This window comes from Saccostrea echinata, unplaced genomic scaffold (genome assembly GCF_033153115.1).
Source record: "Saccostrea echinata isolate AGI-Se365-2 ecotype Australia unplaced genomic scaffold, CSIRO_AGI_Sech_v1 ptg000029l, whole genome shotgun sequence".
Lineage (NCBI taxonomy): Eukaryota > Metazoa > Mollusca > Bivalvia > Ostreida > Ostreidae > Saccostrea > Saccostrea echinata.
This window is the reverse complement of record NW_026889778.1, coordinates 4,373,164-4,396,694: the sequence shown is the minus strand read 5'-3', so window position 1 is coordinate 4,396,694 and position 23,531 is coordinate 4,373,164. Positions and strand designations below refer to the sequence as shown.

Below are 23,531 nucleotides of genomic sequence, written 5' to 3'. Positions count from 1 at the left end.
TTGCATACCTTCATAAAGATTTATTCATACTTGAGATTAATATAATGTCTTTTCTTTCTTGGGCTGTTGAATTATTTATCATGGAATTAGCAGAAAATTACGGGTCAATTATTTTCAGTACTAGTATTCCTTTTTAACACACCAGTGCTGTGGATATTTTTTCCCTCTCAACATGTTTTGCGTGGTAGTTAATTTCATACATAAACAAGTAAAGATTGGTGTAAAGTATCAAATATCCGTAAAAAAAAAATACTGAAGCATTTTAAGTATTTCAACAAGAGTCCAAAAATTACTTTTGGGGTTTTAATGACATATTTTTATTCCGAAGAAGAAAAGTATAAAAAATATTTATTTTAAAAAAGTAAAATTTACAAATCAGATACATATATTGTAGATCAACAGAAAAGACTAATTTTTTGATGCAAATACATTATAAATCATGTACATGTATATAAAAATCAGATGTAAAGGATAGCTTCGAATGTGTTATCATCAAACGAAGAAGACATATATTATATCTTTAATTATAATCAAAATGTATATTTACCAATTATCTCTGACAAAATGACGTAAACTCTACAGGTGCTCATTTAATAGATTTTTTTTCACATGATGATGCCGATATGCTGCACAGCGCGACGAATGTGAAGTGTAAAAAATGTATAATGCACAGCTGTAGCATATTCAAAACAAAAGTTATATTTACAGTACTTTCTTTCGTTTGTAAGGGATTTATTGTACAGAGAGGCGTGGCAGTCGAGTCGCGCAGCGACGAGACTGTCACGCCTCTCTGTACAATAAATCCCTTACAAACGAATGAAAGTGTCTGTTAATGTCTTGTGTCATGGTCATTTGCATAGTCACTCCTTCAGCACCAAACTACACGCGACATTACGTCATAGGCCTAGGTCCATCGTAAGTGAACAGGCCCGGTGTTCAAACAAAGCAGAAAGTACGAAGGAGATGGTTGCATTGAAAAATCAAGCAATGTTAAACGAGTGTGAAAGTGTATTTGATGGATTAATTTAAGCAGTATGAGTATTTCAAAAACCGTAACAAATACAGGCACAATACTGGAAACCTGGATCCGCCCGCACAATGACCCGCTACATTACTGTTACTAGGGATACGCTTGCATTTCCCGAGGAAATCCGAGTCAAGTACTGTAGCCACAGGTATCAAAATTATGGAATGTAGTGTGAAATAGTCCAGATACAAGTATACGAACATGTATCAGTTTGTATGTAACTCAAAGAACTCAGAAAACAGTTGCTATTAAGGGAATCGTCGAACTCAATATTGTTAGATTTCAGTTATCTGTTTTAATTTGAATACATGCATTTCAAGAAAGTCTGTGTATTTTTAAAATATTTGTTTAAATTAGTTAACTAATGAGTTTACATGTAATCCTCATGAAAATGGTTTTCACGTATGCTTTTTCAGATCGAAAAGGGGGGGGGGGGGTGGTGAATTTTGTGAGGTTTCTCATTTTTCCACTGGAAAGGTTGTATATGCTTACAGAAATTGAAGAAAAAAAAATTCAAAAGTATTGAGTTCCTTTGGAAGTTATTGTACAGTACATTGGAAGTTATTGTACGGCTAAGCTCCGCCCCCTAGAAGTTATAGAACGTTGGAATTCAGCCAAAGGTTTTCTATCTGATTTAAAGTATGGCTAACATCAAAAGGAAAAGTACCGCACCATGACACAATGAAATATATAGTCTAAGTTTTATTTATCATTATTGTATCACGAATCCGTGTTTTCTTCCTTTACTGGTAGTAGTTCATTAATTCTTGATACACCAAGGGGGTGGAGCATCCAAATGTACAATAACTTCCAATATCAGGAAGTTATTGTACAGAAAAAGTACAAAACTGTACAATAACTTCTTACCACATCACAGGAAGCCCCACCTCCTTTTGAATAAATTAAATCAATTTTAAAAACATTTTTATTACTTCTTGTAACATTAAACTGAACTTTGTTTGCCCGTAAATGTTTTTACATTTCACGTACTTTATTTTAGCAAGTCTTCATTCTTAAAAATTGAAAATTTTATGTTTTCCTCACCCTGTGGCATAATCGGCTCAGCTTGCTTAATCGCCCTCCCAAACCCGCGCTTCATTTTGCTGTCAAGAATTTTCCGGAATTCACTAAACATTGGGTCATTACAAAATGTTTTTGTCGAAGATGTTTTTATTTCCGAGGTGGCGCAATATCCCACACGATATGAGGTAGAGAGATCGGGGAGGGTATTCAATGCCATCTTTTCTCAGAGTTTCCACAATAAAACGCCCCAAGTAGAAATTCAACTGCTCTGCCGTCATTAAATGTAAGAGTGGTATTTCATCAACGGAATATACCATTACGTTTCTCCCACCATTCCTCGAAGACCTTGAGAGCCCACGTGGTATTTTTCTTGGTGTTAGCATTCTCGTTCGACGCAATCAATTTTTAAATTTCATCATCCGTCACCGGTTTTCCAAACCGTTCACCATTATCACCGGGTTCCGATTTCATTGGTCGAGGCTTTGGATCGGAAATATCAGCTACTGGGTCCACTGTATCTAGGTTGAAAGAACCAACTCGATACCAATTTCACTGTCTATATTTTCGGCACGATTTAAATTCAGCTTTTCACACAGACCCTCGGATATGGCATCGCAAACTCGTCACCGCCCCCTTGATTATCCATGATACACTCGATAAAATGTACTTTAACTATAACATAAATACCAGACGCTCGTAGCGATTGTGTAAATATCTTACATACTCCATTAATGTATTTCTTGTAAAATCCTTTCTATAGATTCGTAAATTTAAAAATCGCTCACGAATATGAAAAAAAAAGAGATATACTAAAAAACAATTAAGTGAGAATACTAGTATTCGATAGTTTTAGATCTTTATTTCAGAACTTTAATAAAATATGTTATCAATAAGGAAATATTTTATCGACGCAATAAAAAATAACATTTTTATTTTTTTGGAGCACTTTCGAAAATTAATTCACAATCACAAACAGCCATCTTCAATTTGAAACACTCGTAAACACGGAATGAATTATTAAAAATTATCACCAGAACATTTTAGCTATCAGTGTTGCACATTAATGAGAGGAATATCAGCGACATTTTCAAGTGTTCAAAATTATTTAAAAATATACATTTTCCAGCAAATGTATAGCTACATTTATAGTCTAAATTTGGCTGGAAAAACTCGTCGACCAACCCCCCCCCCCCTCCAATGAATTGCAATTTATACGCAAACCTACCTCTTATAGACTCCTATAAGGCGATGGAGAACGAAAGTATTTTTACATGTTCTTTTTTTTTGTTTCTTTCTTTTTTTAATTAGGTTTGAGAAATACATTATTGTTTGGACTAAATATCTGTTATTTAATTTTTATATATATTTTTTTTAAAGAAACGGAGAATCCCGAACCTTCAAATGTTTCCCCGTCTGGTTTGAAAAGGCGGATATAAGTTTTATTTTAAGTGAATATGTATCGAAGAACTGTGCTCGCCCCAGCGCGGTTGCACTGTCAACATAATACTTCTTCCAATACAACAGGCAATTTAAATTCAAAATAATTCTGATGAATTTCAAACGTTGCTTAGCGCTTCCCAGTACTTTCAGTACTTTGATTTTCTAAAGAATTTACATTTTAATATACTATATCTAAATAGGCTAAGAAGGTTTTAACTTTTTCTAACTTATCTAAAATATGAATTTACCTTAAACTTTACTGGCACCGACCAACACCGACTTTTGCTTTATTTTTCTGGAGGAGATCTGACGACGCCGCTTCGAGTTTGCTGCTTTTATACTGTGACGCAGTGATGCTGCGACTACGTCATATGTAAAATGTAAAACTCCAAAAACAATACTTTTATCAATAAACTAGGATAAACCAACCTACTAATAATACTCCAAAAGATCTATTTTATATAACTATAATTTTATAATTATTTTAAGCTTATTATTTCTAGAGTTATATATCCCGAAACTACTCGTCTGCCAATATTCCGGATATATTCATCTCTACCATACAGTTTCCGCAATTACTGAATCCCATGCATTTCCAGTTATCATATAACGACCGGTAATAAATAAATCTTTTGATGCTAAGTTCTACAAGACATTTTAATTTTAAGAGACACTCTTCTAGAATAGAGAGAAGTGGAAATATATACTACAGGTAAACGTAATCCGCGTAATCAAAATGAAACACTGATATATGTTGTTCCAAGTGTAAACATGCATCTTTAGTTCTATAACGAAAACATAACTATGAAACATACATTCTAAACAACACTAAAGGTTTGTTATGCAGGCGCAACACATTATACATTTGGAATAATATGTTTGAATTTTGAATAGAGACGAATATACATTTCCCCAACAATTTATTTGTACATTCAAGTACAAATACGTCCTGCCCCATACGGAAATATTTTTAACAAACTACTAATAAAACATCAACAAACTACCAACAAACTATACTTTTATGATTTGTTAAAGTAGTTTGATAGTATAGCATTTAATGAAACACTAACAAAGCACTGTTTCTAAAAATAACTAAAGTGGTTTGTTGGTCTTTCATTTCTGCTGATTGTGATTTCTTTATAGTTTGTTAGACTTGGTATCTTGCAACAGTGTTTTCTTAGTATAGCATTTGCATCTAACCACATGGGAAATTACTTTACAGACATGTTTAGGGTTGAATTATCTAGAGTTGTAAAAGTTTCCAAGAACAGCTTATCTCTTTACATCCAGTGTTAGACTATTTGCGCCAATTTTCAAACAACCAGCAGGTCAGAAACAAAGGAATTGGGGAAGGGACATACAAATTGTTAGTATATATTAGGTTCCTGATTGGAGAATAAGCAGCAACAATATATTAAAGCATGGATGTGGATACAGAAGAGGTATTTATTGCATGACATTAAGTTCTTTTTTACCTCAAATAAGGGTGGACTACAGTAAACTTCATTGAATGTGGATATTTGTGTTTTTATTGTGTTTTTATTTATTTTCAGACTGACTTATAATCCCTATACTAGCTTAGATAAGTTTAGTACTGGAATAAATGATGAATACTTGAAAATTAGACAAGAAAAGATCTTACAGAGTAAACGTTGTAATAAGGCGAGAAAAAAGAAGATATTGCAGCATTTAATTTCTATGCCAAATGGAGCAGGGAATATTTAAATATATGTCAGCTAAAATACAATTACATGAAAAACATCTTTTTTGTGAAAAATTCTATGAAGATGTGATTGGAGAATACGGTAAGTGGCCGTTGAGTTGAGAATTACATCTCCGAAACTAAAGGAACTTGGTGTTTAATGTTGGAATGTTGCACCTGCATTGACTAAACTTGTTGATCCTGGAATTTAAAATACTCTGTAACAGGAAGCGTTGAACATTTCAAAATGTGACTTGTTTAGATGTTTTTAAAGACTTGTGGATTTGTTGAGAAAATTCAAATTTAGTGTTTTGTTGATGATTTGTTATCAGTGATTTGTTAGTATTTTGTTAGAGTGGTTTGTTAGTAGTTTGTTGAGATGATTTGTTAGTATTTTGTTAGAGTGGTTTGTTAGTAGTTTGTTAGAGTGGTTTGTTAGTAGTTTGTTAGAGTGATTTGTTAGTAGTTTGTTGATATGGTTTGTTAGTAGTTTGTTGATGTAGTTTGTTCATGGTTTGTTATAGTAGTTTGTTAGCTCATTTGCATGTGATTTGCTATACTATTAAACTACTTTCAAAACATAGTGGTTTGTTAGTAATTTAATTCGTTATAGTAGTTTGTTTGCCCCTTTTTTCCGTATGGGGCACTTTAATGTCTTCTGAGTTCATTCAACTGAAATTTGTATGAAATGTGTTTTTGATGTACCGATAATTTAAACCCACTTGAATACATACCCATTTTTTTTTTAAATAAATAATTGCCGTGAACTTATAATAATGTGACAATTAATCAGAGATACACTAAAGAGACATTCCTTAGGTAATACCTCAAAATACGTCGCAGCAGGAGTTTATCGTTTTCTTTTAGATAAAATTCTAATGTAATGAATTGAAGCCCATTTCAAGCAGGAGTCACTGCTCTTATTCATAAGCCCTTTGTTATGTTTCATTTCATTCTAATATAATTTTTTTTTTATGCTTGTAATTGTTGTAAATATTAGTGAAAATTTCAATGACAACGTATTACGATCTCTACTACACTCAGTTTAACATATCTGTCATTCACATTTTACTCTCATAACCATCAGCAAAAAGAAACCAATTCAAACTTATGAATCCTTATGAATAGTAATGTGTTCAAAGATTGAATATGCTCTAGAACTGAAATACAAATTCACGGAGCATTCTTACATTAAAACAAGCTTATTATTCCGATATTTGGTAATATTAAAGTTTAAAAGGTTTGTATCACTATTGATTCTCTTTTTTAATACTTAATTCAGAAGTGAACGCAGCAAAGAATTTTTAAATGATTCGTTTTTAGCTCACCTGAGCTGAAAGCTCAAGTGAGCTTTTCTGATCACCTGTTTTCCGTTGTCCATCCGTCTGTCCGTCTGTAAACTTTTCACATTTTCAACTTCTTCTCAAGAACCACTAGGCCAATTTTAACCAAATTTGGTACAAAGTATCCTTGGGTAAAGGGGACTGCAAATGTAAAAATAAAGCGCTAAGTCCCCTTACAAGGGGAGATAATCAAGAAAAGACAAAAATAGGGCGGGTCATTAAAAAATCTTCTTCTCAAGAACCATTGGGCCAGAAAAGCTGAAACCTATTTGGAAGCATCCTGGGGTAGTGTAGATTATAAATTGTTCAAATCATGACCCCGGGGGTAGGGCGGGGCCACAATAGGGAATCCAAGTTTTACATTGAAATATATAAGAAAAACCTTTAAAAATCTTCTTTTCAAGAACCACTGGGCCAGAAAAGCTGAAACTTATATGGAAGCATCCTAGGGTAGTGTAGAATATAAATTGTTCAAATCATGACCCCCTGGGGGTAGGGCGGGGCCACAATAGGGAATCCAAATTTTACATTGAAATATATAGGAAAAATCTTAAAAAATCTTCTTCTCGAGAATCAGTGGGCCAGAAATACTGAAACTTATATGGAAGCATCCTGGGGTAGTGTAGATTCTAAATTGTTCAAATCATGACCCCCTGGGGGTAGGGCGGGGCCACAATAGGGAATTCAAGTTTTACATTGAAATATATAAGAAAAATCTTTAAAAATCTTCTCAAGAACCACTGGGCAAGAAAAGCTGAAACTTATACAGAAGCATCCTGGGGTAGTGTAGATTATAAATTGTTCAAATCATGACCCCGGGGGTAGGGCGGGGCCACAATAGGGAATCCAAGTTTTACATTGAAATATATAAGAAAAATCTTTAAAAATCTTCTCAAGAACCACTGGGCAAGAAAAGCTGAAACTTATACAGAAGCATCCTGGGGTAGTGAAGATTATAAATTGTTCAAATCATGACCCCGGGGGGTAGGGCGGGGCCACAATAGGGAATCCAATTTTTACATTGAAATATATAAGAAAAATCTTTACAAATCTTAACTTGACCTACACACAAGCATTTGGAAAAGGACAAAATAGTATCTACACTACCTCAGGATGCTTCCATATAGGTTTCAGCTTTTCTGGCCCAGTGGTTCTTGAGAATTCTCAAGAACCACTGGGCCAGAAAAGCTGAAACCTATATGGAAGCATCCTGAGGTAGTGTAGATTCTAAATTGTTCAAATCATGACCCGGGGGGTAGGGCGGTTCCACAATAGGGAATCCAACTTTTACATTGAAATATATAAGAAAAATCTTTAAAAATCTTCTTCTCAAGAATCACTGGGCCAGAAAAACTGAAACATATATGGAAGCATCCTGGGGTAGTGTAGATTCTAAATTGTTCAAATCATGACCCCGGGGTGTAGGGCAGAGCCCCAATAGGGAATCCAAGTTAAACATTGAAATATAGAAGAAAAATCTTTTAAAATCTTCTTCTCAAGAACCACTGGGCCAGAAAAGCTGAAACTTAAGTGGGAGCAACCATTGTTCAAATCATGACCCCGGGGGTAGGGCGGGGCCACAATAGGGAATCCAAGTTTTACGTTGAAATATATAAGAAAAATCTTTAAAAATCTTCTTTTCAAGAACCACTGGACCAATCAAGCTGAAACTTATTTGGAAGCATCCTGAGGTAGTGTAGATATTCTAAATTGTTCAAATCATGACCCCGGGGGGTAGGGCGGTTCCACAATAGGGAATCCAACTTTTACATTGAAATATATAAGAAAAATCTTTAAAAATCTTCTTCTCAAGAACAACTTGGCCAGAAAAACTGAAACTTATATGGAAGCATCCTGGGGTATGGTAGATTATAAATTCTTCAAATCATGACCCCCGGGGGTAGGGCAGGGCCACAGTAGGGAATCAAAGTTTTACTTTGAAATACATAAGAAAAATCTTTAAAAATCTTCTTCTCAAGAACCACTGGGCCAGAAAAGCTGAAACTTCTATGGAAGCATCCTGGGGTAGTGTAGATTATAAATTGTTCAAATCATGACCCCCGGGGGTAAGGCGGGGCCACAATAGGGAAGCCAAGTTTTACATTGAAATATATAAGAAAAATCTTCTTCTCAAGAACAACTTGGCCAGAAAAACTGAAACTTATATGGAAGCATCCTGGGGTAGTGTAGATTCTAAAATGTTCAAATCATGACCCCCGGGGGTAGGGCGGAGCCCCAATAGGGAATCCATTACGTCGCGGGTTCAAATCCCACTGTGGGACGTGTAGACCGGTCCTTTGGATGAGACCGTATAAACCGAGGTCCCGTGTCGCAGTAGGTGCTGGCACGAAAAAGATCCCTCACTGCTCAATGGCCGTAAGTGCCGAGTATAGGACAAAATTTGCAGCTCTCCACCGGCAAGTGGTGGCGTCTCCATATGAGTGAAAAATTCTCTAGAGGGACATTAAACAACATACAAACAAACATTTGGTGATGCATACATCTCCTTAGCTAATGCTCCCTAGTCCTTTATTTTCATGTTTATGATTCTTAATTTTAACATGATGAATGAGATCTATCACTGTTCATTATCTTCAGCTTCTTCATTTATTCAAATTGGACTAGGGTTAGGTAAAATACTTAATGGACAAAGATATTCATAGGAAAATCATGGTCCACATGGGCAGTAAAAGGCCACAAAAAAGATCAAATGTGAATACTGAACATATCCGTAAAATTTTCTCAGAATTTTTTGCTAAAATTATTTCCCCGGGAGTTGGGGTGGGGCTATTAAAGTTTTACAGAAGATGTAGGAAATAAAATAACATTAATAAACATATTCAGCACATATACACTTTGGTCATATTGTCAGTTTAAGCTTCAATATCTGCGTTTAGTGTGCATTCAAATTAGTTCAAGTAACCTCTCTAGACTAGGATGTGGCAACAATACTTTTTTGTTCCTCTTCACGCATTTCTGCACATATGGCAGTACAATCAAAGGCAAGGCAAGGATTCACACAATCATAAATAACATGCAAGGCTTTAAAAAGCCATGTCTCACTTTCAAGGAAATAATACAGTAAATAAATTTTATCATGATTTAAAGTATGAAAGGGCGTAATAAACTAAAATCTATGTAGTTTTTGGAGATATAGTTCTCCAAAAATCTGTTCTCCAATTGCGCCCCGTTGTTAGCAGACCTATTTTTGTATTTTGTATGAGACAGAACCTATGCACTTCTAATTTAGAAGAAGAAACACTTAAACTCGACATTTAGATATATCGACGACGTTTTATCAATTAAAAATAGTTATTTCCATTCATATGTAGACTCTATATATCCCTCTGAACTTGAAATAAAAGATACCAAAGAGTCTGACACATCTGTTTCATGTTTGGATATTTTACTAGAAAAAAAACATTAATGGAAACCTAACAACAAAGTTTTATGGTAAACTTGACGACTTTTCTATCGTCAACTTCCTTTATTTATGAAGCAATATACCCTTAACACCTGCATATGGAGTTTGTGTCTACCAGTTGATTCGATAGGCAACAGCATGCTCTACGCACGAACAATTTTCAAAACGAGGTATTGAAAAACAAGATATGAAACAAGGATATCAACAGTCTCATTCAAGGTCAGCATTTCACAAATACTATGGTTGACACAATGACCTTGTCAGCAAATACAATCTATCATTAAGTCGAATTTTGATTAACGTTTTTCATACTAATTGTTAGACCATTATTTACATTGACTTGTCTACGGATTTTACCGTTTGCCCGATCACATGGTGGATGACACGGGTTGACAGGAGATGCTTGTTCTTTATCTCCAAATTTCACTCGATATATCCTATCGACTTTTAGGAAATCTAGGACAATCCATTTTGCATTTTGAAAAACTTTACTTCCTACAACAAAATCAAATAGAAACTATGAAAACCCGAAGGACTCAGATGTTTACTTATATTAATGTCTATTTTTTAAAAAAAAAATATGCGATATAGTTTTTTAATTCAATATAAACTGAGTCATTTTTATGACAAGTAAGTAAAATATTCACCATGTTTGCACCATATGATAAATGTAATCTAAATATGATAAGGATTGAAAAATTTAAAATCAGTGAAGGAAAATATATGCATAGTAATACAAGTTTCACATTATGTCCGCAATTTCTTTTCAATCGAAATGTTAAATAATGACAGTTACAAAATCAAAGTACACGTGTTATAATTTGTTATTGTGTGAACACGAAAGAAAAGGCAAAAAGTTGTTGCAAAAGCGCAAGATAAAACCTAGTAAAGAAAATCATAAGAGAATTCTAAAGAACAGCAAGGTTGTATTCGGTATGAATCAAATATCATTTGAGTATTATGCAGACATATTTAAACATCTTCCTTTAAAGAGCAGCAGTGCTATGAAAATCCCCATCAGATATCTCACAAACTCTCATACTGTAAATTAACTTTCAGATAATTAATTCCATGATTTTTTTTATGTAAAGTGAGATTATATTGATAGACCTAGCATCATGTATATTTTTGAAAGGATTAATATGATATTTATTTACTTTCAGAGGATTGTGTTCCTAAGGACTAACCCTGACTAAACACAATGTTCATGATAATCGTCAGCACTCAGTTTAAAATACGACAGTGTTCTCAATGTCAGGGTGACACAGAATTCTACTGTGACAAGTGTAAGCATGACCTGTGTCTACAGTGTAAAGAGAGACATGTTACAAATTTTCCAACCAAATATCATAAAGTGGTTTTCTATAAGGCCCACCGTAGTGAAAAGAGCTTAATAAAACAATGTAAAATGCGTCAGTGTTTTCAATGTCAGGGGGACACAGAATTCTACTGTAACACGTGTAAACATGACCTGTGTCTACAGTGTAAAGATAGACATGTTATAGATCTAAGTACGAAACACCATGATATTGTGATTTACCTTGAAAAATATGAAAATATCCTAAAACAAGAGAAGTGTGTAAGACATCCAGACAGAATCTATGAAACGTATTGTCAATCATGTGAACTTTCACTCTGTTCCCAATGTAAAGAACACAGAAAACACCAAATACAGGACATTAGAACAGCCTATAAAACAAACCGTCAACAACACAGAGACTATTTCCACAATATAAGAAGTGAAACTCTTTATAACAGTTGCTTTTTCCTGGCAGGAATCAAAACTGATATGAAAGCTTGTAGATCAGAAATCTCTAACCGTCGTTCGGAGATATTATCAAAAGCCCAGAGACTAAAGGATCTCATTGACACCGTGGTGGTTGATATTATAGTCGGATTAAGAAAGTATATGTTGCATAGATTGCAAAACCAGAAGAGGAAAATGAAGAGACATCTGGTCAACATAGAGAACTATGAACATAGATCTAAGTGGTCAGGAATCAGACAGATAAAAATCCTCTTATTCGTAAAGAAAACCCTTGATCCTAAGATAAAAGACAACCTTAATCTAACACAACACGTCTTCCTCTCTCTGAGTAAGGAAATCAACACGGAGGATGTGATGAAGTTAGGTGAGATTCAAATAATACAGAAAGGTATAAGACAGGTAAGGAATGAATCTGTGCTGAAACTGATGTCTACACCTATGTTACACAAAACTGTAACCGTGGCAGATGTTAAGAATGTTATACACTTTTCATTTGTGACATCCGACCATTTTTGGATCAACGACAATAACAGTCTCATCTTGACAAATACAGAAGGTGAAACTGAACATCATCTAACAGATAGCAGTAGTCTTTGGGGAATACACACAGTGAGCATTTCCTGTGATCTTATTTATATCGATAAGGAAAACAACATAAGCAAGCTATCTAAAGATAAGGAAACAAAGTCTATAATGATGAAGAAAACCGATCCATGGATACCATACTGTATCTACTGCTCCCCCTCCAGTGGAGATCTACTAGTCGGGATGTATAGATTTGATACAAAGATAGGCAAGGTAACACGGCATAACGGCGTGGGACAACACATTCAGACAATACAATACAGCAAAACAAGTCAAGGACTGTATAGTAGACCTAACTACATCACAGAGAACCGCAATGGAGATGTTATTGTGTCTAACATTATTGGCATTTTTCATGGTGATGTAGTGGTGACAGACCACAGAGGAACATATCGCTTCTCTTACACAGGACCTCCATCAGGATCAGAACTATGCCCATACGGAATCTGCACAGACGCGCTGTCGCACATCCTTGTGTGTGATTATAACACCGACACAATACAGTTGATCGATAAAGACGGTCAATTCCTGACACTGATACTGACAGAACTACAGGGGATACACAGACCAGGGAGCCTGAGTTATGATGACAAAACTCACGCTCTCTGGGTAGGATCATTGAACAGCAAAAAAATGCGTGTATACAGATACATAGAGAGGCAGAACTATCCGACCTGTTGTTCTAATTAGTTTATACAATGCATGTACAAATTAACAAAAATATCTGAAAGGTATTATAATTAATGGTAGAGAACATCATTTGCCAGGTCATTCTAATTAATTAATTGCATACAGTTTCAAATCAAGTCAACTGAATTAATATTTCTAACATGCACAAACAGGAGGGAAAAGAACAAATGTGAAAGCATCCACAAACCCTTACAATACAAGAATTCAAAACATACAATTGGAGAAAAAATCTCGATGCTTTTAGATAACTTATCAATTTGAGACTGGCTTGAACAAGTTATAACTTTTTTCATGCTAATAATACCCCCATTAGGTTTGGATGCATACAGGTTAGAGATACTTGATAAATATTTACATGATGTTAAAATTATATGATGGAACTGATTCATCTCTTTGCTGCAAGATGTTTACGGATGCGAAAGTTTGGACAAGCGCAGTTGTTTTTATTTCTGGGTATCATCAAAAATCTTTACATACCTTACTCCTCCTAACCAACCCGCAAGAGACACAGTCTACAGGCTGCAGTGTCGTATGTTACTTGCATTTCCATCTACATATTGCTTTTATTTAGGGGAATTGCAGAATAGATGCAATCATATTTTGTTTCTTTGAAGCTCTTAAAGAACTAATTCTTAATGATTACTTTGGTACTTCTATTATGACAGGGAATTGTGGTAGTGAAGGAATTTCGGAAGATTTTCTTGATGAAGACTGTTCAGATTTCATCTCGAATTTCCCCTGTTCTTTCATGTAAGTCTGTAAAGCTCGCTGTGCTAGATGCCAATATTGTAATGCTAATTTAACATTGCACATAACTTGAGTATTTCTTTTTCAATTGATATAAAATTGCTTAATAAATCTTGTAAGCATCTTATGTTTGAGAGCAATAACAGATTGAATGAATATGGATAAAAACGGTAATCATGCTCATTGAAACAATACAAATCAGGAGCAAAGCAAACACATTCCTCTAAAAAATCAGAGGTGGGATCAATTGCCATGGAAAAATAACCATCCCCTGTTGCCGGTCACATACACCGTGTGCTCCATGTCAAGACCGGGTAATCGGAAAAATCCCAGGACAATTTAGTGTGAAAATAATCGCATTACAGTTAGTTTGTATTTGCTGACACAGTTATTGATACGGTCAGAGTATCTCATGAAAATGTTATTTTTCAGAGGGCATAACAGGAGTAATTTCCTAAGGAAATTTTAAAGGTCGCAGATCAATTTCGTATGTATTTATAGAATCAAAGACTTCTCATAAAAGCGTATTAAGGGAACTTTTTTCATCTGAATTACAAAAAGTTGGTAAAAACAAAGACTCTCTTTGAATTTGAAATCGTATCGTTAATGGTAAGGTAGAGTACTTGATATCGTTTGAAGGTTGGCCAAGTAATATAATATGTGGCGCAACTCAGGCAATCGGGCAATATCAAAGACCAAAATCACAGCAGAAACATCGACATGAACATTTAAGCAATAATAAGCAGTGATTTTTCTTTGCATATTATCCTTAAAATAAGGCTAATCATTTTAAGCGTCTATTAAAAACACCAAATAAGTTAGATAGGGATTGAAAAGTGGATTTGTTTGAAGCAAAACTTTCTACCAGTAAATCTTTGAAAAATCGAACACCATTGTACGTCTATACCAATATGTGCAGAGGGTCAATCGTGGACGGCGAGAAAAAAAAAAAAAAACTGGAGCCCAAATCGCCTTGGGATGCAATATTCGAAGTGGGGCAATATACGCCTGTGGAAATAAAATATATATGCGATCGATCAACATTTATATAACTACCAAAGAGGGTGTTCAAACTTTTAAAATAATTTTAAAAATATTTTAAAAATAAACCAAAATTTTCAACATGTATTTTTGAATATTATACAAGGCATATGTAAGGCGGTTGTGGGTATATAGGAGGAAGTCATTGTAATTAATTATTAACAAATCTCTTAAGAATTATTCGTTGAGCTGTAGGTTTTGGCCCTGTTAAAAGAAATAACTTACGACTAAGATACAAAATGTGTTTTTGCGAAATATTTTTGTCTTTAGATGTATTTTCAAAATATGCGTGTATTTTAATTTGGAAAGAGAGTGTAGGTAGCAATTTTAATAAATGTTGAAAACAGCTGAAAATGTTGATCTTTGTTGCAAGTTTTTTTGTAAAATAGGTTCCTTAACTCTAGGTTCTGGAAGAAATGGGATTGAGAAAAAATAGCAACTAAATGTGCACAAGTTTCAAAATCTCTATCAGACTTGAAGTTCAGACCTGCAAAACATAATTATGTGAGAATGTTGTTCCAGACTTCCGCACACAAGTGCAATAAACCCACGGTGTTCTTAATTATTGAAATGTACATACTTGAATAGGGCAAAATACAGAGCCCTGTAAACACCAGTTGTGTGATCTGGTACCTCGTAGGGGTACGTATCCTCTTTTGATCGGTCAGAAGGACCGTGAGTCATAAGTGTTAAGGATGTAAACGGAATCATTCTAGATCAAATGGTGAAAAAAATGACTTAACAATTGTGGGGAAATGTTAGTCAAAATATAACCCAACGATAATTTGTTGACTTTAAAGGAGACGGTTGAAAACCCTGTAACAACAAACTATTTCTCAGCAGCCTGCCTCCGTTTGAAACTGGTCGGTCTAAGAACAAGCTCTTGAATATTGAGAATACTTGGAGACTTAAACTACATATAAACAGGTTAGCGGAATATTACTACATTATTAAGTAAGGTGGAGTATGGGAAAGATGATGTTACCCCAATTGTCATAGAATTTAGTCGTAAGTTGCCTTTTAACGTTTATCGTCAGTAAAATATCCAAGTGGGAAGCAATTAAGGCAGACCTCTATTATGACACCTATCTCGAGTTTAAGGGGTATATTGAGTTGAAAAAAGAACAAAAACTAAACTATTGATTACTGGTCAATCGTTCTCATCGTAAAAACTCTATGGATATATAAAACTAATAAAAACTGATAAGTTTTCTTATGAACTTTAAGTAACTACAAAGATTTCAACAACCTCGTTTAAAGTCAGCATTTCGTAAATTCTATGGTCGTAATAATGACCTTGTAAGCAAATATAATCTTTCATTGAGTCGTATTTTGGCTGACTTGTTTCATACCAATCGTTAGCCTTTTTTTTATTACTGATTTTGACTACGGAATATCTCATTTACCTGATCAATACATAGGGCTCACGGCGAGGGTAACCGGTCAACAGGGGATGCTTACTCCTTCAAGGCATCTGATCCAACCTCTGGAATTTCCAGGGGTCAGTATTTATGCCTTCTTCAAAGATTAATATACTTGATTTTTTTTTTTTTGATCGATCACTGTCACATATTGATATTAAAATTAATATATGAAAATAATTTAAATCCTACAAAGAGTGAATTCTAGTGAGAGTTTTGGGAATAAGATAATTTTTAGAATGAATGAATATTAAGATAATCAATAGTAATCAACCTTAAATGTCTATTAGAACTATAGAAATTAGGGACAGATGAAACACAGACCTCTATAAACATCAGAAATGGAATCAGATGCCACGGAGGAGTAAGCTTCCACTGTCAATCGGTCACATCCGCCACGTTCCCTTTGTGATGATCAGGTAAACAGAAAAATCCGTAGACAATTCGGTGTGAAAATAATGGCTTGACAATTTTTAATAAAGAAACATCCTTCAACATTAGACCTAACGACAGCCTTTTTTTCTAACATGGTCATAGTATCAATCATAGAACAAAATGTTTAATCGTTGATATCCCTGTATCATCAACTTGTTTGTCAGTAGCCTGTGGTGTTTCAAAAAATATTTGTACGCATAAGACGTTATTTAGCATTAATTAAACTGTTAGACATGAACCCTATATGCAAGTAAAATGGTATGTTGCTGTACAAATAAAGGAAACTGATGACGTTAAAGCTGAAGTTATCACGTTAATTATATCCTTTTTTAGTTTGGCTTTTTTTCTAGTAAAATATCCGAATATGCAGCAGTTGTGCCAAACTTTGTGGTGTCCTTCATGCCGAGTTCAATGCTATACATCGAAACAACGTATACATGAAAATCATTCGTTAATTGATAAAACGTTATTAAACGCAATGACAAGAGAGTTTCATGTGGAGGTTATTCAATAAATTCTGGTTCGTTAGAATACAGCAAAGGTCTACTTATGAGGGGACACAATCAGTTTCGATGGGAATTCCTGTGAAATCCTACAAGAAAAACATATATGGTCAATGAGAAACTCAAGCATTTTGATAACAACTTTAGGGTACTAATGTAGATTCAGAATGGTTGATGACCAATGACTAGGTAAGAAAACTTGCGAGTTCCATTCTTATTCACAAAAGGAGTTGTCTATAAAGTGTTTAAAAGTCACAAGTTTTAACACTATTGATTCCGGTAATATTTTTTTTTATTTCAAATTTTCTTATTTTTTTAAATTGCTTTTATTTTTAAGCATCCAAAATTGATTTAAACCACTTCCTGGATATGTTGTTTCATCAAAAGCACTGTTGGGGTTTCTCCTTCATTGTTCATTGTTGTTCATATTTTCGTGAGGAGTTAAAGGTCTGGTTGGGCAGAACATTTGTTTGATCCCGATATGTATCTCTGTAATATTTTTTTGGAATATGAAGACAACGAATAGTAATCATGCTCATATGTCAATTTAAATAATGCAATTCAGGAGCAGAGCAAATTAAAAACATCAGAGGTGGGATCAGGTGCCATGGAGGTGTACGCATCCCCTGTCGATCGTATACACTCCTTGTCGTGATCGGAAAAATGGAAAAATCCGTAGACAATTCAGTGTGTAAATAATTGCCTAAAAATCTGTAAGAAAAGCATCAATCAGCATTCGACTTAAGATCAGACGATACGTTCCTCAAATATCTGTTTTGTATACCTTCGAATTACCTGGTATGTGGAAAATTTTCAAAATTTTAATTACCTTCTGATTTCTAAACTGGTTTCTTATTGTCTTTAAAAAAATGAAACACCAAAAAATGTTTTATTGGCTAATTAAGTTTTTTCCAAAAAGATTTTATAGGAAAAGCATCCTCTTGTATCTTGCACAAATGCCTGGTAAGGTACCTCAATTTTTTGCGAGTAAACATGTTGAAGTAGCAATACTTCAACGACAAAATCTTAGAAAAAATTATACATTATTGAGGAACGTATCGTCTGTCCTTAATGACAGATTGTATTTGCCGATAAGATCATGATATTGATATAGGACTTGCGAAAGGATTACTTTAAACGATACTTTGTATCATCAATAGTGAAGAGTAAAGAAAGGGGCTAGGTAGAACATTCACTGGAACGCACAATGTATCTTTGTTTTTAGGGATTTTTATGAAGTTTCGGAATCCAATATAGATATGGTAATTCAAATCCATTTTGGTTGTTGGGAATATTAAGAATGTTCTCTCTCTATTTCTCTAGAAATTTGAATATGTGTTTGATATCAGTGTACAATAATTACAGCGATGTCAGTATGCAATTAAATAGATTTCTCGGTAAATATTGTGAGGGCCCCAACAAATTATAACAGATTTAATTTGTTCATTTCAGCAAATAGAAGACGAACGAAATATGCTTTGAGACCTAAATAAGAGACTACCTTTTAACTTAAAGTTTTTTTTTAATAATTGTATTCACAAGTACACTTGCAGCTGGTAAATTGTAATATATTCAACTGGTCAATCGAGGTCAAATCAAGATAAAAACATAACCATCAAAATGGAAGCAACAAGATTGTTTTGAGTACTGTATAGGGGATTAATTTCACGGGTTGTAATTTTCATGTTTTTCTCTCCTCTGACATGATCGCGGTTTGATGAATTCGCGGAATTGGTATAAATTTAAAGTTACTTCCCTTGTCTGTATCCAGTTTAGCAAGAATGACATTCGCTATCGTCATGTATTAACTTCATAAACAATACACGGGGATGTTTAAATAAAGTGATTAGATTTGGTAATCAATTTATAATTGATCAAAACAATTGCCGTTTAACGTCTTTGACTATAAACATTTATAACTATATATATAATTATTATATTTACTATATTAAAGTTTATTGAAAAATTATTCACTGTTTCTTGAATTCACCGATTTATTAACACCGTGAATATAGCGAATATTTACACCGCGAGTTATTTTCCCCCTATACAGTATCTATATCTCTTTTAAACGATATCATTCAGGCAACTAAATTAAAATTCTTTACGGGCTGCTAGCTTAAAATGACGTCGTCAAAGGCAATCGCGCGCGGTTCCAGAAGATGTAATATGGTTTTGAATATGATGTGTCCCCAACAGAGATGAAAAAAATATAGAAGTGACACCATACACTAGAACGGTAGTAGTGAAGTTGTTTATAAATGACATAAGGGAGTCGAGAGCAGATTCACATTTGCATCGAATATAGTTAAGTGGAAAACTATTTATAAAATTCAGACTGTGAGGAAAGTTCTGGGTACGATCAAAGTCAAAACTACATTCTCTGCTTCTTACAATGAAATACGACCAACTTGGATCTGATGAAGAAATGAAGACACTGCTTAATTTAACTGGTCCCTGGGCCAAGAGGGGTTTGCCATTTGAAAATCTATGAGATGCCTAAGAGATATTGTGGAATCATTAGATTTCGTTGTGGCACAATATTCGTGGAATTCGTGGGTACCCTTCATCCACTAATTTTCATCCTCGACGAAGTAATGTACAAGGGGTTCAAAGTCATATTTTCCTTTTGTAGATATGATTAAATAAACGAAATTACGTCCCCACGAACCGATAAAATTCAAGCAATCCACAAAAATTGGTCACCACGAATTTTTATGATTCCACAGTACATGTTGAGCAAAAGAAATCATTACGTTATAAGATACGTGCAATACGCTTGCTTACGTGAGTTGACTTACACTTGCGTGAATTCTTCAATTTTACTTTATTTTTTTATTACATGTTTTATCATGAAAAATGATATTCATGATCATTGGCTATAGATTTTTAATATAAGATGACAAGAAAAGAACGTTAAATTAGCAAAGAGAAATTATATTGTTAACCCTATCTACAACATTTTAGAACAACCCTCGTACACTTACATTTATAGCAAAATAGAAGCCTTTCTAAGGAGGAAATTCTTCAAAATCATAGGTCAGTTTTAAATATTTTTTTAATATTCCCAACAATCTAAATGAATTTGAATTACCATACCTATACTGGATTCCAAACATCCACAAAATTAATACTTACAGATAAAGATACATAGCGGGTTCCAGTAAATGTTCTACCAATCCTCTTTCTTTAGTCCTCACTAAAATATTTACTGTAATGAAGGGGAAAATTCAGGAGTACTGTAACAACAATATATTATATAAGTGGTGTAAATCAGATGTGGATATTTAAAATCTCCAAGAAGCTTTTAGAAAATTTGAAATCGCAAATTTTTACCAAATTAATAACATCAAAACGTACGACTTTTCAACACTTTATACAACCATTCCATACGATAAATTGAAGTCCAGGCTTTTTGACATCATATACAGCTGCTTTTTTGATAAAAATAAAACTCGTACAAATACTTACATGTACCTTGTCATTGGTCATTTGCAAAATTATTTTGTTAAAACATTCTGATTGTACACACAAGTACTCTGAAGTTGATATTAAAAAGTTGCTTGAGTTTCTGATTGACAATATCTATGTAGTTTTTGAATATTAAGTCTTTCAACAATCTGGTGGATTTCGATCCCATGGGTAAAAAATGCGCCCTGATTTTAGCAGACCTATTTTTATATTAATATGAAACAGGATTTATTCGAAATCTTATACATGAGAAGAAAAAAATACTTGCTGTGGCCTTCAACTCGACATTTCGATATACCGACGACATATTATCTATTAACAATGGTTACTTCAATTCATATGTCTATCCGATGTATCCCAGTGAGCTTGGAATAAAAGATACCACAGAGTCTGACACAACAGTTTCATATATGGATATTTTACTAGAAAAAGACGTTAATGGAAACCTAACAACAAAGCTTTATGATAAACGTGACGACTTCAACTTTTCAATCGTCAACTTCCCTTACTTACGTAGCAATATACCCTTGTCACCTGCAAGTGGGGTTTATGTCTCTCAGTTCTCGTACTAAAAAAATTCTAAAATGAGGCAAGCTATTGATAAACAAGTTGATGAATCAATGATATCAACAGTCTCGTTCGAAGTAATTATTTTGCAAGTTCTATTGTCGATACAATGCCCTTTTTGCAAATACAATCAATCATGAAGTCAAATGCTGAGTGACAATTTTCATACTAATTGTTAATTAAGCCATTACATACACTTTGAATTATCTACGGACCTTTCCGTTTTTCCCGATCATGTAAAGGAACACACCCTTTACAGTTATAGACGTTTCTATATCTTCCACCTATTTCGTAGTGATACTTAATAATTTATAACATATACATATTTTGAATTATGTTTATAATTAAGAGTGAAGTAATTACATTGTAATATTAATATTTGTAAATGTTTAATAATTATATATATTATATATATCAAATATATGTATGCATGTGTATATGTATTTTTTTTAGCTTTATATAATCAATATACCGATCAAATAGTCTTGTTTGAGTGCATGTATCTAATCAACTATTTACAATTACCTAACAAATTGTCTTTCCTTATAATGTATTTATATAAACAAAATCTGTTTTCATAATAGGATCCAACCAAGAGAAGATGGGTTTTGTCATCATAACACAGGCCGCATGGTACGTCGATACCTTGTTGTCGAGTCAATATTGTTTTCAAAAAGTTACCATATTTGTCAATCATCTGTACTGTTTTGGTGTTATGATCACATACCATAATGTTTAAAAGCACGTCTGTACAGATTCCATGTGGTCGTAGTCCTGATCCTGTTGGGGGTCCTGTGTAGGAGAAAAGATATTTTCCTCCACGCCCTGTCACTACTACAGCACCTTGATGATAATCGATAAAGTCAGACACAATAACATCTCCATTGCGGTTCTCTGTGATGTAGATAGGACAACTATACAATTTCTGACCCGATTTTTTGTGTCCTATTGTCTGTATGGGTTGTCCTTTGTAATTATAACGTGTTAGCATGCCTTTACCTTTACTTTTATCAGTATTCCACATCATGACCAATATGTCTCCATTGGACTGGGAGCAGTAGACACACTGCGGTTGCCATGAATTTGTTTTCTCTATCAGTGTTTTACTTGTACTGCTATCTTTAGATAGTCTTTTAATGTTACCGCCCCTATCTATATAAATAAGATCACCAGCTATGTTCACGGAGTGTGCTCCGTTACTCCATGTATAACTCCATATATCTGCCATATAATGTAATGTGTCACCTGCTGTGTTTGTTAAGATGAGTTTATGATAATCATTGATCCAGACTAAGTTTGGGGTCACACAGGAAATGTGTGTTACCCCATTAACACCGGGCACTGTGACAGATCTGTGTAATACAGAAGCTGACGTCAGATTCAGCAGATCTTCATTTCTTACTTGTCTTCTTCCTCTCTCTAGGATTTTGATTTCACTTATCAATTTTATCATATCCTCCGTGTTGCTTTTCTCAGTCGAGAAGGATAGGTTGTGTTGTGCACGACTAGAGATGCCCTCGATCTTAGAGAAAAGGGCTTTCTTTTGGTATAAGAGGAATTTTACCGCTCTGTTTGCTGACTGTTCAGATATGTGTACATAGTTCTCTATGCTGGCAAGGTATCTGCTGATTTTTCTATTTTGTTCTGGTAATTTATTCATGCTATATCTTGTACATCTGATTTTTACATCACAAACCACAGTGTCAATGACGTCCTTAAGTCTTTGGGCTTTTCTTAACACCTTTGATTTAAGGCTGGAGATTTGTGTGTAACATGTTTTTATATCAGCTTTTATTCCTGTCATGAGAAAAAGATTGTTATAGAGAATCTCACTTCTGATGTTGTGAATGATTCCTCTGTGTTGTTGACGTTTTAATTTATAGGCTATTCTTATGTCCATAAGTTCATGTATGCGTTCTATACAACGGAAACATAGTGGTTCTTCACAAGATGTACAGAAAATTTCATAAATTTTTTCTGAATGTTTCACACAGTTCTCTTGTATTGGGATGTATTCGAATTTCTCACGGTAAATCACAACGTCATGGCATTTGGTGTGTAGATCAAAAACATGTCTTTCCTTACACTGTAGACACAGGTCATAATTACACGTGTTACAGTAAAATTCTGTGTTCCCATTGCATTGAAAACACCGTCGTATTTTTAACTGTTTGCTGAATTTTTCCATGGCGTGTAGAATGAAAGCTGTTAGCCTAAAATGATGAAACAAGATATTAAGCACACAGTGCATGATGCACATGGATGTGGAGGGTGAATGATCTTTACGTACAAAATCTGCTTACGGGGGGCGACTAGGGTTTCCATTGCGCAATACTTCACGCAT

The 23,531-nt window shown here is 34.2% G+C and overlaps 3 protein-coding genes across 3 annotated transcripts; 2 read left to right on the top strand and 1 right to left on the bottom strand.

Annotated features, from left to right (window-relative positions):
- Positions 1-11,160: 11,160 nt before the first annotated feature.
- LOC133194394 (E3 ubiquitin-protein ligase arc-1-like) lies at positions 11,161-12,340 on the top strand. The gene is made up of 2 exons (XM_061330357.1): positions 11,161-12,126; positions 12,308-12,340. Exons 1-2 carry the CDS (start codon positions 11,161-11,163, stop codon positions 12,338-12,340), a joined length of 999 nt encoding a protein of 332 aa, XP_061186341.1.
- On the top strand, positions 12,212-13,777 carry LOC133195516 (uncharacterized). Its single transcript, XM_061331378.1, has one exon. The coding sequence runs from the start codon at positions 12,421-12,423 to the stop codon at positions 13,000-13,002; it is 582 nt and encodes a 193-aa protein (XP_061187362.1). The 5' UTR covers positions 12,212-12,420; the 3' UTR covers positions 13,003-13,777.
- Positions 13,778-17,193: 3,416 nt separating this feature from the next.
- Positions 17,194-23,531, bottom strand: LOC133194391 (uncharacterized). Its single transcript, XM_061330353.1, has 3 exons — positions 23,491-23,531; positions 21,915-23,400; positions 17,194-17,238 (listed from the first exon to the last, which is right to left on the bottom strand). Exons 1-3 carry the CDS (start codon positions 23,529-23,531, stop codon positions 17,194-17,196), a joined length of 1,572 nt encoding a protein of 523 aa, XP_061186337.1.